Here is a 16,060-nt window from a genome sequence, read left to right on the forward strand (position 1 = left end):
AAATATATAAAGTATAATTTTGAGCTAATGTTTAAAATAAGAAATAAAATATGATTTAAATCAATAAAATTAATTAAATTAATTAAAATATAAAGTAGCATTTTGAGGTAAAGTTTAAAATAAGAAATAAAATGTTATATAAATAATATTTTTTTATTAAAATATAAAGAAACATTTTGAGGTAACTTTAAAATAAGAAATAAAATATTATATATATATATATATATATATATATATATATATATATATAATATATATATATATATATATATATATATATATATATATATATATATATATATATATATAATATATATATATATATATATATATAAAGTATAATTTTGAGCTAATGTTTTAAATAAGAAATAAAACATTGTTCACTTTGAAATATAATTACCACCAAACTATTAGTTTATTTTAAGCTCTGCGGTGGGAACCGGCTTCTGAACCTGAGGAGCAGGAAGAAAGATTAAGCTGGTATTTTAAAGAAACAACTGCTCGATTACGAAACACACAGTATGGGAAATAAATCAAACATAAACCACCAGCCGTATGCAAATTTCCAGCACAAAGACCCATCGATCACGCATCATGTCATCCTGTCCTCAACTTAATGAGTTCACACCGCGGTAATGATTCATCAAAACACACTGAAGCTTTGAATGCATCCCTGCTTCAGGCAGTGGCAGGCCATCCTCAAAGCATTCCCATCTTCCCACTGGCCCGGGGCTAACAGGCTGAACTGGTTGCAGGTGTTTGACACCCACTGTCTTTCTCTCGCTCTGGCAGGCGTTCACCTGCTCCCCCACCCACTCATACACACAACTCACGCTGGAATACACACTCCCCACGAGCTCGCTCTCCAACCGCACACTGCATACGTGCATGGACCGGGTGTTTGCATGAGAAACGTGGAACGTTTCATTTTTTGGGGGGAAATATTCAAGTCAAGTCAAATGTGTTTGTATTGTTGAAAAATAGACATCGTTTCAAAGCAGCTTTACTGAAAATCATGATGGTGATGTTTCTAAAATCTTAAAATCTTGATGCCTCAATATAGTTTACATTTTGCGATGATGCAAGCGATCATGCAGTATATTTGCTATATATACGATAAACACTGAGAAAAAAAATTGCCGTAGAAACAATTTTTGCTAGTAAACTTCTCAAGTAATTACAAAGAAATGGCAAGTAATACATTGAATTAAACATATAACATAGGCAGAAAGACTGAAATAGTATTTTCTTGTAAAACATACTGCAAAAATCTTACATGTATTAAAACATATATATACTGTATATATATATTTTTAATACATGTAAGATACATACGTCAAATGTTACTTTTTATTATATATATATACCTATCCAACTTTATATAAAGAGCTGGGCGATAATATAGTTACAATTTGCAATGAAAAAAAAAATCAGGCAGTTCATTTGCTATGTAATATAAATAACTTTATGTGAGTGTACTGTATGTAAGTGTATAAACTTTTTATATAGAGCTATGCAATAATACAGTTTGCATTTTTGGCGACAATATAAACAATCGCGCAGCCGAGAATTGCTCTACAGTATATCTTGTATAAAGGCACATTCTAATATATCCAACTTTATATAGTTTTGTGACAAAATAGAAAATCAGGCATTTGAGATTTGCTATATTACTTTATGCAAGTGACTATGTATGCAAATAAAGTTGACCGCAATATATATATATCCAATTTTATATAGAGAGCTGTGCATGCAACAATGCCATTTCTATTTTTGTGGCAATATAAACATATTGCTCTTCATCAAAACTGGAGCACACACACATTTATCCCTGCACTGACTATCAGCTGTAAACTGAGTGACAATAGAGATTCATTGCGTCTTTATTCATGTCTATTCTCTGTGCCAAGTGCTCTTTTGTGTGGGCGGGACAAAGGGGCGTTTCTGAGGAGTGAGTGTCTCTGAGGAGTGTGTGCTGTGAGGAGTGTGTGTCTCTGAGGAGTGTGTGCTGTGAGGAGTGTGTGCTGGCAGCTGCCGTCTGCTGTCTAATTCAATCAGAGCTGAGCCCTGACACGCGAACACACAGCTTCAACACTGTCAGAGGGGTGTGTGTTGTGTGTGTGAGGGACGGTAAACGGTGCTTTTTTATGGTACAATAAAGCAAGACCATGCCAGCAAATAATCAAAACTCGTGTGCGGATCAAACATAAAATTAAGAATTGCACTTCCACAAGAATTTATTAGGGAATAATAGGGAATTATTACAGTTCTGGTCCTCAGATTTTGGACTCACTTTTCACTGTGTGTGTCACTCCATGTATCAGTGTCACATCGTTTACCTCAACTGATTATGAACGAATGAAACAAGTGACTGTTTATAAGATTGAGTTATTGAATCATTTACTGTACTGATTTGTTCAAAACACTGATTCATTCAGGAGTGAGTCATTGAATCATTCACTGAAATGACTCATTCAAAACACTTATTTGTTCCTGACTGAATCACTGTCTGGCTGTGTCCAAAATTGCATACTCTTTTTATAAATAACACAAATATAAGTATAACTTGCATTAATAAAGTTGAGTGCATAATTTCGCACACTCCTGGTAGAATTTACATAAATGTAACAAATCTTTTGGATACTGCCCTTCAGAAGCTACTTCAGAACAGGATCATTTGTCAATTCAGTTATTATTTTGTCTTATAATATGTAAACATCTGTTATGTGAAATAGCATAATCAGGGTAATACTATATAAAAAAAATGCAATTTTTATTATTCCTTTTATTATTATTTTTTACATGATAAACATCTTGCAGATTCTGTAAACTTATGCACTCAACTGTGAATAAAATGTACATTTATTAATTTACAGCTGACAATTTAGGGGGGGAAACTAATAGTGCAACCATATAAAGTTGAAGAATAATTCAATTCATTTTTTTTTTCATTTGTATTGCTTTTAATATAATAAATTGAATGATGATTAAAGCTGTCTGTTTTAGCTTGCTAAACTAATGGAATAAATAAAATAAAAAAACACGTCTACCAAGTAATTTAGTTAATTATATTATAATCATATCCAACTGTTGGGTAAAGCTTAAAGTTACGGAAAGCGGATGTTCATATTGCATGCTTTGACTGACAATCAGAACATGATCCATATCAACAAACTGTCAGACACTTGAACTCTCAGTTAAGCTGTACGCTGACAACACAGTGTAAACAACATGCCATTATTATGACATCTGCCCCACCATTTTCCTTTCAGCAAACAGATGAGCAAATTTGATCATGTTAACTGCGAGACGATCCGTATTGTCATCTGACAGATTTCAAAAGCTACGGCACGGTTTCTCACATATTGACCAATCATGTGTAAAGCTCAAGACGGATGATTCGAATAACAACTTTCCAAAAAACGTGTCAAGATAAACATCAACAACATACTGCAAATATTTTCAACCTTAATTTACATTTTGTATGGCTGATCAATGCAGAAACTTCAAGAACAATCACATATTTGATATAAGATTGGCTCTATGAACAGCATCAGTCAATAAAGCTAAACATTTACTGAACTCAGAATTATCCTTTAAACAATTGAGGCCTTCAGAGGTTTTAAATGAATTATTTTAACTGTAATTTGGGGTAATTTTCGATCCTAGTTCTGAGCTCTCTGAGCGCATTTAAAATCAGATGGAGGACAGGGAGGAGTAATAAACATTATTTCCCACGGGGAGTAAAATGATGAGAATAACTCGCTCACTCCGTATGTCTTAGTTATCTAATTATTGACAATGATCTCCAACAGATAATCAGAGATGACCGGCAGGTTATGGGTTTTATTAGACCTCAGGGAACCTGTGGCCCTCGATCACCCCTCGCCCTGAGGATAATAATTCTGATATAATAATATAGACATTTAATGGCGGGTTAGGGGGTGAGGGCAGAAAGAAAGAAGTAAAATAAAAAAAAAATAAAACAATAAAAATCTACTTTTGACCAAATTCTAGGGAAACATCCACATGTATTACAGGGTCAGCAATCCCAGAATGCAATGCAATGAGCTCAATGAAAATAAAAATTTAATTTCAAAACCTTTTTAAGGTAATAATTCTGGTATAATAATGTAGATATTTAATGCTAAGGGAAAAAAGGAAAGAAAGCAAGAAGGAAAGAAAAAAAATAAAAAATAAGTAAAGTGAAATAAAAAGGAAATACAGGTTCAGTTCCAAAACCGGTTCAAAACTTAACAAACATAATTTTAATTTGCATATCTAAATTAGATTAAATTTTAAGGTAAATATTACATGCATCCTTTACAGGGTCAGCAATCCCAGTATGCAATGCAATGAACTCGATGAAAAAAAAAACTATTTTTAAAACTTTTTCAGGATAATAATAATTATGGTATAATAATCTAGACATTTAATATGGGGGGGGGGGGCTTAAAGGAAGGAAGGAAATAAAAAAATAAAAATAAACATAAAAACAAAATAAAAAAGGAGTAAAGAAAAAAATACATAAATAAAATAAAATAGATCACACAAGTTCCAAAACGTAGCCTATCTATATTTGACCAAATTCTAGGGAAACATCACATGTATCCTAGGGAGGCCGATCCGAGAATGCAATGAGAATAGAATATTGTGCCAAGCAACATGCTAAAGGAAAAGCAGAATCATTTACAAATTGTGAGATGCAATTCGAACAAGAAAACAAATCACTGCATCTGGGTAACAAAACGGCACATTTCGGAAAGTGCAAATAGGCTGAGGTTTAGTCAACCCAACACACATCCCTATATAGCAAGAAATCAGAGCACACTCGCACCACTGTTTCCATACTTGGCCCTTTTGAACAGAGATTGGAAGTGAGTATAATTGTGGTGGGGGTCATAATCCGTGCGATGAAAAGCCGGGAAAGAAAACACGCGACAGGGGCCAAAATGAATCTCAGTCACAATATGGGCTCTCATACAGTGAGGCCGAGGCCATAAACCACACTGTGTTATTCACTGTGCTCTTAACACCCACAGACCTAATAAAAGATGACGGTCTCTCCCTTTCTCAACCCCCTTTGCTCTCGCTATTCTGTCTCTTACTGTTATTTTCTCCATATACTGTTCTGGCGAATGAGGGCGATTCTGAACACACTGTGTTGAGATTCCCATTTCTGTGCGCTCAAGACAGAACAGAACGACAGTTCAGTCGCCATCATGCTCTTGGATCTTGAGTCAATGTGTCTAGCAGGTTTTTAGGACTAGTTTAGGGCCAGGATGAGTTTTCTGTATGGAAGATCAAAAACCTATTCTGCAAGAATCTGATTTGGATTGGATGGAAGTCTGATGGAAGTCTTGATTTAAGCACTAAAATATGTAAAAAAAAATCTAATTTTATGTATTAAATATAACCGTTTAGGTGTAATGAGAGAGCGGCACTTTATTGCAGCATATCTAGGAGTGAAATTCACCTGGCACACACTCTCTCACACACACATCTGTTAAGGATTTGTGCATGTGAACGCTGCCCGGCCCTAAGAAGTCTCTTTGACTATTTTTTTTCACTTGACTCACTCCAGTTGTCATAACCACTCAAATTCATGCAGATCTAAATACCACCAGCAAGAAAGAAAAAGAAAAATTGGATAGATATTCATGAGGACTATAAGAAAAGCTCAAGTAGAGGGATATTTACACACAGTAGAGACTTGGTCAAAACGATCAAACTGAGCATCATAATGAGGAATTTAAGTAACTTTGAACGTGTCATGTTTGTTTGTGCCAGACGGGCTGGGCTGAGTATTTCAGAAACTGCTGATCTACTGGGATTTTCACACACAATCATCTCTAGGGTTTACAGAGAATGATCTGAGAAAGAGAAATATCCAGTGAGCGTCAGTTCTGTGGGAGAAAATGCCTTGATGTCAGAGAATGACCAGACCAGTTCAGCTGATAGAGAGACAACAGTAACTCAAATAAACACTCAATACAACCGAGATCTAGAAGAGCTTCTCTGAACACACAACAATATGTGAACGTGCAACAATCTCTGAATGCTCAGCAATCTCTGAACGCTCGGCAATCTCTGAACGCACAACAATCTCTGAACGCACAACAATCTCTGAACGCACAACAATCTCTGAACGCACAACAATCTCTGAACGCACTAGGGTTGGGAGATGTCTACCAATTTGGCATCATTGGGAAGTGGGGGGGGGGGGCAATTTCGATTTTGGCACGCTGACTACTAAGGAGCGAATGTACAGTGACATGACATAACTACCAGATTCAAACTGTGCTTTCGCGCTATGGCTGGCGCACATAATGACCACATTTAACTTTTAACCACATAATGTTTATTTTAGGTTTCAGACATTTAAATACATATCATTTATAGCAAAACAATACATTCATAGCTAAGATACACAATGGTGTCTATGGAAGCAGCAATAACAATCGTTACTGTTAATAAACCGACGTGTTTTATTCATATCAGATACACAGTGTAAGTAACTATAAAGTTTACTCTATTCTTCTCCCAGTTCACCGGCCAGTTACTTTCATGTATTTCGGGAGAAACGGATGAATTCACGTGCTTTAATACATCCAACAGACAGGAATCTCTGAACTGCGGCCCAAACAAACATGGCGGCGCCATGTTACATCTCCCATTACAGATCAAGATAATTTATAAAGATTATAAAACGACAAAACAAACTCACTTATACGTATTTGAGAATCGGAATAGAAGATAGTTGATGACATGGTAAGCAAGTTTGTTAATATTTAGAAATAAAAGCGCTACCTCTGTCATACAGAAAGGAGCGCTATTTTTTTGGCTGTGGTGAATCACGTGCCAAGCATGACGCGTCACCATGGAAACGAGGGGGGGGGGTATTGCGATGCCGGTTCAACATCGTGATGTCTGTCAGCCATCGTCTATCGGCCCAACCCAACACACAACAATCTCTGAACGCACAACAATCTCTGAACGCACAACAATCTCTGAACGCACAACACGTCCAACCTAGAAGTAGACGGATTACAGACACACAGCACACACCTGTCGGCTGAGAACAGAAACTAAGGCTACAATTCACATGGGCTCAACAAAACTGGACAATAGAAGATTGTACAAACGTTGCCTGGTCTGGATTTCTGCTGTGACATTCAGACGGTCGGGTCAGAGTTTGGCGTAAACAACATGAAAGCATGGATCATCCTGCCTTATATCAGCGGTTCAGGCGCTGGAGCTGTAATGGTGTGAGGCCCACACTTTGAGCCCCTTAATTGACCCTTCGAAGGTAGTTTGAATGACAGGCGATCTGACCAATCATAATCCGCCATCAGCCAAATCCGCCATTTTTGTCCGACAGGAGAGTTTGTAGATTAACGTTGGAGGATTTGAACAAATGGTGTGTACTGAAATCTTTCAGCGGTTAAAACAACATTCCTTCTGATGTTCATTCATGTTTATTTGATGCTATAAATTAACTAGAAGGAAGAGATGATCGGTTCACGAGCAGCTTTAACTGAGACTCTACAGTGATCTGTCAGACACATTGAAGAGCCACAAAACGGTATTGTTTAAATTTCGTTAAAAATGACCAATTTCAAAGTTGAGACTTTGTTTCATATCAAAAGTAACCTGGTCTGTCCCGTCGGTTGTCAGTGTCCTCTCTGCTCTGCGATGTATTTTTCACTGCGAGAGAACATGGTGTGGCGTGAGAGTGGCGTGGCTTGTCAGACATAGCAACAGTAACTAAAGGGGGCGGGTCTTTGCGAACGGTCAATTGATCGTCATTTAAACACCAGTCTACCTGAGTATTGTTGCTGACCCTGTCCATCCCTTCATGACCACAGTGTTCTCCTCTTCTGATGGATACTTCCAAAGATCAAATCCTCTCAAACTGGTTTCTTGATCATGGCAGAGAGTTCACTAAACTCAAACGACTCCACAGTCTCCAGATCTCAGTTCAGTAGAGCAGGTTTGGGATGTGGAGGAACGGGAGATTCAACAGGTTAGGAACAGGTTAAATATGTGTACATAACATCATATTGTTCAATTGTATTTCAACTGAGCAAGCAACATCCTTTTCCATCATATTAACTTAACAGCTTTTTAAAGCTGTTTAGCTATACATATCAACATATAAAACAGCTTTTTATAAAGCTAAACAAAACAAAAAAATCATATCTTGGCACAATCATCATGTTACAGACTGTGAGGCCGTATGCAGCTCTACAGCATGTACAGTACGACAGTAACGTTAAGAAGTGGAAACCCACGCGAGTCCAACACAAGCAAATCCTCGAATGCCTGTGGCTCTGAAACAAGCCAGCGAGAGAAACAGCTTGAACCAGTTCACAGGAAAACATTTCCACGTAGGAATGAAAGCATTAAGTGCAGCGCTGTCGTGAACGGATGGATCTCTTCCTCACGGCTCGCTGAAATGACACAGCCTTATCTGACGCATCTAATACTGTAATGGCATTATTGGCATGGAAGAAGTAAATTGTCTCAGCCAAAAGATATCATAAATCCGAACGGGGCTAACCACCGCAGACGCCGATGATAGCGCTTGCTCACTCAAATCTGATAAGGGAGTCTCATGCCCACTTACCCAATCAAATATTGACTAGCACACACTCCGACACACATACAGGCACAAAGACCTCAAAGATGAAAACTGTTTGAATGTCAATGCATTACATGCAAAGTATCAAAGCAAATGCTACAGGATGTTCATATTACATAGTATTGGAGACAAAAAAGTAGACAAAAATTATGCAAATGCACACACTTTTAATATAGTGTCACTAAGTGTCGATGTATTGGTCTGTCTGTCTGTCATCCATCCATCCATTCATCCATCATTCTATCTATTGTTTTATAGTTATGATAAAATGTCAGAATTACAGAGTGATAGAAAAAAGGACAGAGCAGTTTTTATGTTAAAACACAGATAGAGATAGACAGATAGATAGACAGATAGATAGACAGATAGACAGACATAGATAGATATAGATAGACACAGACAGACAGACAGACAGACAGACAGACAGACAGACAGACAGACAGACAGACAGACAGACAGACAGACAGACAGATAGATAGATAGATAGATAGATAGATAGATAGATAGATAGATAGATAGATAGATAGATAGATAGACATAGATAGATAGATAGATAGATAGATAGACATAGATAGACATAGATAGACAGATAGACAGATAGATAGATAGACAGACAGACAGACAGACAGACAGATAGACAGACAGACAGACAGATAGACCAATACGACACTATATTAAAACATAAATATATAGATAGATATATAGAGACAGACAGACAGACAGACATTAGTGAAACTATATTAAAATATATATATATACATAGACAGACAGACACACACAGACAGATATAGATATTTTGCTCTTTCAGTTTCTATCATTCTGGAGTTTGAAGTTCTCGGCACTGTCATTATTCACGAGTGTGTGTGTGTGTGTGTGTGTGTGTGTGTGTGTGTGTGTGTGTGTGTGTGTGTCTCAGGGACCCCAGACTCATGTTGGGTCCAGATTAGAAAATGCCTGTGTCACGGCTGTAATGAACCCAGGAGCCCAAACTCACTCTCACCGCAAGCCTGAATCTGAGCCCAAGAGAATCTAATCCTCAGAGCTATGCGCGCTATTCCCCCGCTGCGTCAGGTGCAAACAGGTTAAATCGTGCTAACGGGAGAGAGAACGGCCCCTTTGTGCTTTCACTGCTTTGAAGGACCCAAAAAAAAACAAAAAAAACGTGTTTGCTTTCAAGCTCCTCAGGTGCGAGTGATATGACATGAAGGCAGGAGGCCTGTCCCTCCAGTGGAGCTTGAAGATTGCATTGTGACCATCAGAGTTAGTGTTTTTTGTGTGCTGTAAACTGTCAAGTGTGATGCACAGGCATCAGTCAGGTTAATTTCTCTAGTTTTGTCATGCTGTTCCTGGAGACATGGAGAACGAGCGGCACAGAGAGACAGAGACGTGCAGTGAGGTCTGAATGAAATTACGGGCATTCGTCTCCCCCGCTAGTGAGCAGAGTTTATGCAAATGAGCCACCGCTGGGTTATTGCAAGAGGAATATCAATGGAGTAATTACTGTTACACGACGGGCCGATGTCTTTCCCCCAAATCACTGTCTCTCTCTCTCTCTCTCACACACACACATAAAGAGGCAGAGAGTTAATAAAGAGAGTGTCTGGGAGGAAGAGCTTCCCTGAGGGCCTCCGTCATCTGAAAACTGCTAAATGGCTGCTTGGGTTCCTGCAGGAGCCCACAGCACAGATAAAATGAGTGAAGAGCATGAAGAAGTAGAGAAAAAAGAAAAGAAAAGAAAAGACAAGAATTTGAAAAGACAAAAAAAGACAAAAAAGTTAAGAGAAAAAGAAACAGACACAATAGAAAGATAGATAGACTGATGTGTAAAATGACAGACAGACAAACAGATGGATGGATGGATGATAGGTGTGTGTGTGTGTGTGTGTGTGTGTGTGTGTGTGTGTGTGTGTGTGTGTGTGTGTGTGTGTGTGTGTGTGTGTTCAACCCTCCCTGAAGATTTAACTCTGAGATTTGACGTCCCCCCCGGGTACTGACTGCACACCCACCAGCTGATATTACCCCCATCTGCAGTGTCATGTGTACACACACACACACACACACACACACACACACACACAAGCACAATATTAGCTTTTGGAAATAAAGCACCCCGTCTCCCATGAGCCCTAGGTGACAAATTTTCCTTGTCAAGTCTCAGCGCTGTGGAGCGAAGCGCTCATCTGACACTACAACAACACACTGTCCCACACAAATACAGCTCAATACATATTTAAACAATCACAGTTACTGGCAGACGTTTGTGTCCAATGTTTACCTTCTCTTTAGATATCAAATAATATAATAAATTATACGTGATCAATTAGTTTCTACATATTGAAATGAAAACTGCAGATAATATGTTACCATGGACCACAATGGGTCATTTTTTTTTTTTATTGAGATGTATACATCACATGAAAGCTGAATTAATAAGCTTTCCACTAATGTATGGTTTGGTAGGATGAGACAATATTTGACCGAGATACAACTATTTGTAAATCTGGAATCTGAGGGTGGAAAAAAATCGAAACATTGAGAAAATCTCCTTTAAAGTTGTTCATTTATGTTGGCGATTGTGCTGCATTCACTCACAGAAATATTTTTTTTAAATATATTTACGGTAGGAAATTTACTAAATATCTTCATGAAACATGATCTTTACTTAATATCCTAATGATTTTTGGCGTAAAAGAAAAATGGATAATTTTGACCCATACAATGTATTGTTGGCTATTGCCACAGATATACCCGTGCGACTCGAGACTGGTTTTGTGGTCCAGGGTCACATATTGTCTTTATATATGATACAGAATTATGGTAAATTTCTAAAAGAAAAAACGTTTTACTCTCCTTTCCTTTCCTTTCTCTGTACCAGAGTTGTTTCCAGTCTGGTCCTAATTTGCTTGCCTGATGATAAAAATAATGAATTAATTCAACAAATGTTATTTTTCTCTTCGAAATGCTCTCCCTCTCAGAAAGTCCCCATAAATGAGTGCAGTAACAGGCTGCCGTTTGTGTCTCACACACACTCTGTCAAATGAGACTTTGATCCTTAAAGCCGTTATGAATCTCCCCCATAAACGCCTGTTTGTCCCGGACACTTTAAGTGCGGCGCTGCCCTGCTCCAGACGTCGGGCCGGAAGCTCATCGGGGGGAAGAGTCTGGCCAAGAATGTCTCGTGACGGAGGATGTTTACGGGCAGTTGCGTTTCACTCGTGCTGAAAGTATCTGATGCGTGCTAAACACTTCGGATTTATAACGTTTTATAAATCGATAGCCACGGTAAATTTCAGAAGACAAAAAAAGAATCGTTAACATTTTACTTTAAGCTTTTATTTATAGCCTAAGTATTTTAATGCATAAATTATGCCTTGTAATGCACCTTATAATGCATTGTATGGTTTCATTAATAATTGTAACCACAGTTGTAATATAGTACATTATAATAGAAAGTATAATGCATTAAAACACAACAGACCACCAATTTCCGATGTAACAAGGAATCTGAGAATATTACAATGCATTTTAACTTTGGTTATGATTACTTATGAAAAGATGTAATGCAAAATACCATACAATATGAATACATTTATAATGCAATATACATTAAGGCTTTAAGGAAAGTATTAAGCAAACATTTTTTTCCATTGCATTTGGGGGGGGGGGGTGCTTAATTGTCATACAAATAATGTCACAATGCAATAAGAGAAAAAGTATATATATATATATATATATATATATATATAATAGTCCTAAAATAAAAAAAAGCATGTTATATATTCATATATAATAAATGCATATGAAAAAGTAAAAACCAACAAACCAACAAATGACTTTTGTGTTTCAATCTTGTGTTTCAACATCTCATTATCAGTGTGACAAGCAGAAGGCTCTGATTAGTATTAATGGTAATAATTATGATTAGAATTACAATGATTATACATGATAGACTCTTACAACTGGTTTTCAGGGAATATAGCCTACCGCTTCTGTGCTAAACTAAGAGAGCATGACTGAAACTGTGATTCAGCAGACACACACTGCGGTTGGTATGTGGCATGGCAGGAAAATATCATGCGGTCACACTCCAACTCTATAACCCGTCTCACTGTGGGACGGTCACTGTTCTCACCCGAGTGCTGCCAGCAAAAAACACAAAGACACACACATACTTACACACACACACAATAATAATAAAAATAAAAAAAACTATTTTTAGGGCCCTTAAAATGTTTGCATTGTGGCATTATTTTCATGACAATTAAACATTTTGCTCCATGAATTCTCATTGCTGTACTGCAAAACTTACGTACAGAAAAGTAATATAATAAAATGAATTAATAAAAATGAAAAATAAAATTAATTATAACAAAATGTAAAATATTCATAGATAATGATTTGCACGTGCTATACTGCCTTTATGCTCATTTTAACATTTTAATTAATTTATTTATGCATTTGTGTGCTTATTCATGTATGAATATGCTTAATAGTCATGAAAATAAATAAATAATGTATTAATTTATATATTTTTGTAATCAAATCATTGTATTAAAGTAATTTTCCTTACTGTAAAGCAGTAAAAGGTGTGGAATTACAGTAATGAAAATCAAAGTATTATCTAACCAACGCTACTTTTATTTACTAATTTCATTTTCCTTTTTAAATACAAGCAGAACAAGTTCTTAACGGGTTTTATGAGATTCCATGTGTCAAATCTGGCACGTGCACATGATGACTTCTTTACGCTGAAAGGGATGCTGAATCAAACTTAACATTAGCACTGAACTAAAACTTAATTAAAAGTAAAAACTAAATTCAAAAAGCAAAACAAATGTTCTGCAATAGCGAGTGAATACAGCGATACAGAGCACTGAGAGTGGAGCATTATCGAACACACTATAGCCTAGTATACACACTAGGCTATAATAAACTACAGTAAGGTCAAAGGAAAATAATTTTGAGAGACACAAGACAAGGAAGCAACTGGATACTGGATCAGCATAAAAACAATAACAAAAGGAAATTGAATTATCCGTCTTGGGGAGCAAAGTTCAACCGCACTGTCAAAGCTGTGGAGTTTATTCAGTCGAAGTTGTGTAGTGAATCAACAGCATGATCGCTGATGTGTAGATGATTACTGAAGCCTGAAAATATGAGCTGGTTTTGCAATAGTCTTTTTAGAAGTGCTTTTGAGTGCCTGTCAACACAGGGTTTTCAAAAATGTAAGAGCAAAAATTTGATAACAATAGCTTTAAAACCATGTCTGTCAGTTAGTCAAAGTTAGTCATGACAAATTTGAATGGATGATAACATCATAAATGAATTTGAATTGAATTGATGATATCATCAAAGGACGATAACAGATCGTACTATCCCTTTAAAGTGACAATAACATCAAATGGACAATTCCTATTTTTGATGGAATAATTGCTGACCTTCAGAATTTAGGAATATAGGAATAAAACTGTAAAGTTTGGTGTATGTAAAGCTGCTGAAGTGGTGATTCTGGAGAGAAAAAATAATAATCACAGCCTTTAAAGATATGCATTATAATGGGAATCTACAGACACAAACAGATAAAGTGCAACAACACATAAAAGTGTATTTTGGATGTTTTCATTCCACTAGTTTGAAACAAAAGCCAAATAGCCCAAAATTGAAACAACTGAAAAAATGCTTTGGCATGTAGTGATCCCGTTATGACAGGGCCGTCTTCATACCTAGAGCTGCATGTGATGACCAAACTGAAGATGCTTTGATGTGGATGCTGCTGGTTCAGATAGTGGGAAGGAACTGACCCGAACCATGTGCCGCACAGACCCGGGATCAGCCCCCGAGCATCACACAGGCGCCACGCACAGTGGCAGGTCTCCGATCATCTCCTCCATCCAGCGCGAGGCCGAAGCCCCTGCTGGGAGCAGAAGGCTAGAACGGGGCTCGGGTTACGAGCTGCGAGTCTGCCTTGCTTTCTTCTCTCAGACCTCCAGCCTGGACCCACTACCGAGCAGAGACAAACCCGAGCAGGGCCCGTGGCCGGCGGAGAGCCCGGGTGACCTCTGCCAGCAGGGTTTGGGGACGAGCAGATACAACACCACGGCTGAAGAGCGATGGGTTTCTTTGAGGAGAGAAGTGTCACGGCCTTAGGGGAGGAAGACTTTATGAGCTGGAAAGCTGGGGCAAGAAACCCCCTAAAGTCAGAAGAACCCTTGGTTTATGTGTATTATCACTCAGGCTAAAGGTCCGTTCAAGTCACCTTCATTTATGTGGCGCTTTTAACAATATAGATTGTTTCAAAGCAGCTTTTCGGTGATAATAGGAAATTACAGTCACAGAGATTGTTTTGGCTTTACAGCAGCTCGAGAATAAAGTTATTGTCGTTTTTAAATCATTCATTTTGATTCGTTCTTGGTGTGAACAGGCCTTAAGTCTACATTAATCCGGATACTTCTTTTTCAAAACGTTTCAAAACGCTCCCTGTCCACAATAGTGTTTTCCAAAAAATGCTCATCCAGACTGAAACATGCGTATGTGTAAAACATACTAAAAAGTTCACAAGAGGATACCGAGAGAGCAGACATAATAAAGTTCTCGCGCTATTTTTCTGCCACTATCATTTTATTAGCAAAATATCCCTCTTGCGTCCAGGTCGCACTCAAAGTCGCATGGTCTAAAACACAATTGTCATCATGTTTTGCCGCAGAACAGCAATTGCGAGTCAAATACAGTCATGAATTTCTTCGAATTTCAATTGCAAGTCTTCTTCCTTACATTCGGGATAATTCCGGTTCGCGTGGCTACGCAGACAGGACATTTTATTTTCGGTATTATAAATTGTTAAGGCCAGACAAGTAGTTTATTGAGGGTTGATTTGTAAAGAAGGACTACACGCCTGCACACGTGCGCATACCTTTGGACTGAACACGTGATGCGCATGTGCGCGACGTCTGTTTTCGCAGGTTTGCGTTTTTGAGGTTTGCTCAGAGATAACTGATAATCGTTTGCACCTTGGAACCTATTTCCGGGAGTGTGTTCTCGAGTCACCAGACACTGTTTTGTGAGGATTTTCCTGTTAGAACGGTGTTGTGTTAGCGGCCCCTAGTTAATAACTAATGATCTTCGCAACGGAAGTGAATCAATCAATCAAATCTAACTTTAGCTGGACAGTAACTTTATCCTCGAGCTGCTGTAAAGCCAAAACAGTCTGTTAAGGTAATTTCCTATTATCACAGCGCTATATAAATGAAGGTGACTTGACTTGAATTCAAATTACAATTTTGCATCTTCTTCACTACATCAATTAAATTTTAAATGAATGGAATTGAATTTTTTATTCAGTTCTGAAAGGTGCACTTCAAATGTAGCCAATTTCTCTTCTAGCATCTAATCACGTCTTTCAGGACATCGACTGTATTC

General features: G+C 37.6%; 1 protein-coding gene across 1 annotated transcript in view; it reads right to left on the reverse strand.

Annotated features, from left to right (window-relative positions):
• lmx1ba (LIM homeobox transcription factor 1, beta a) overlaps nt 1–890 on the reverse strand; it is a gene marked incomplete at both ends in the record, with an annotated part of 24,461 nt that extends 23,571 nt beyond the window's left edge. Inside the window, one exon of the mRNA XM_081366405.1 lies at nt 655–890. Coding sequence (XP_081222531.1) covers nt 655–890 — 236 coding nt within the window. The remainder of the gene's footprint in view (nt 1–654) is intronic.
• Nucleotides 891–16,060: the final 15,170 nt, after the last annotated feature.

Source organism: Scardinius erythrophthalmus, assembly GCF_964197995.2.
Source record: "Scardinius erythrophthalmus genome assembly, chromosome: 5".
NCBI classification, from domain to species: Eukaryota; Metazoa; Chordata; class Actinopteri; order Cypriniformes; family Leuciscidae; genus Scardinius; species Scardinius erythrophthalmus.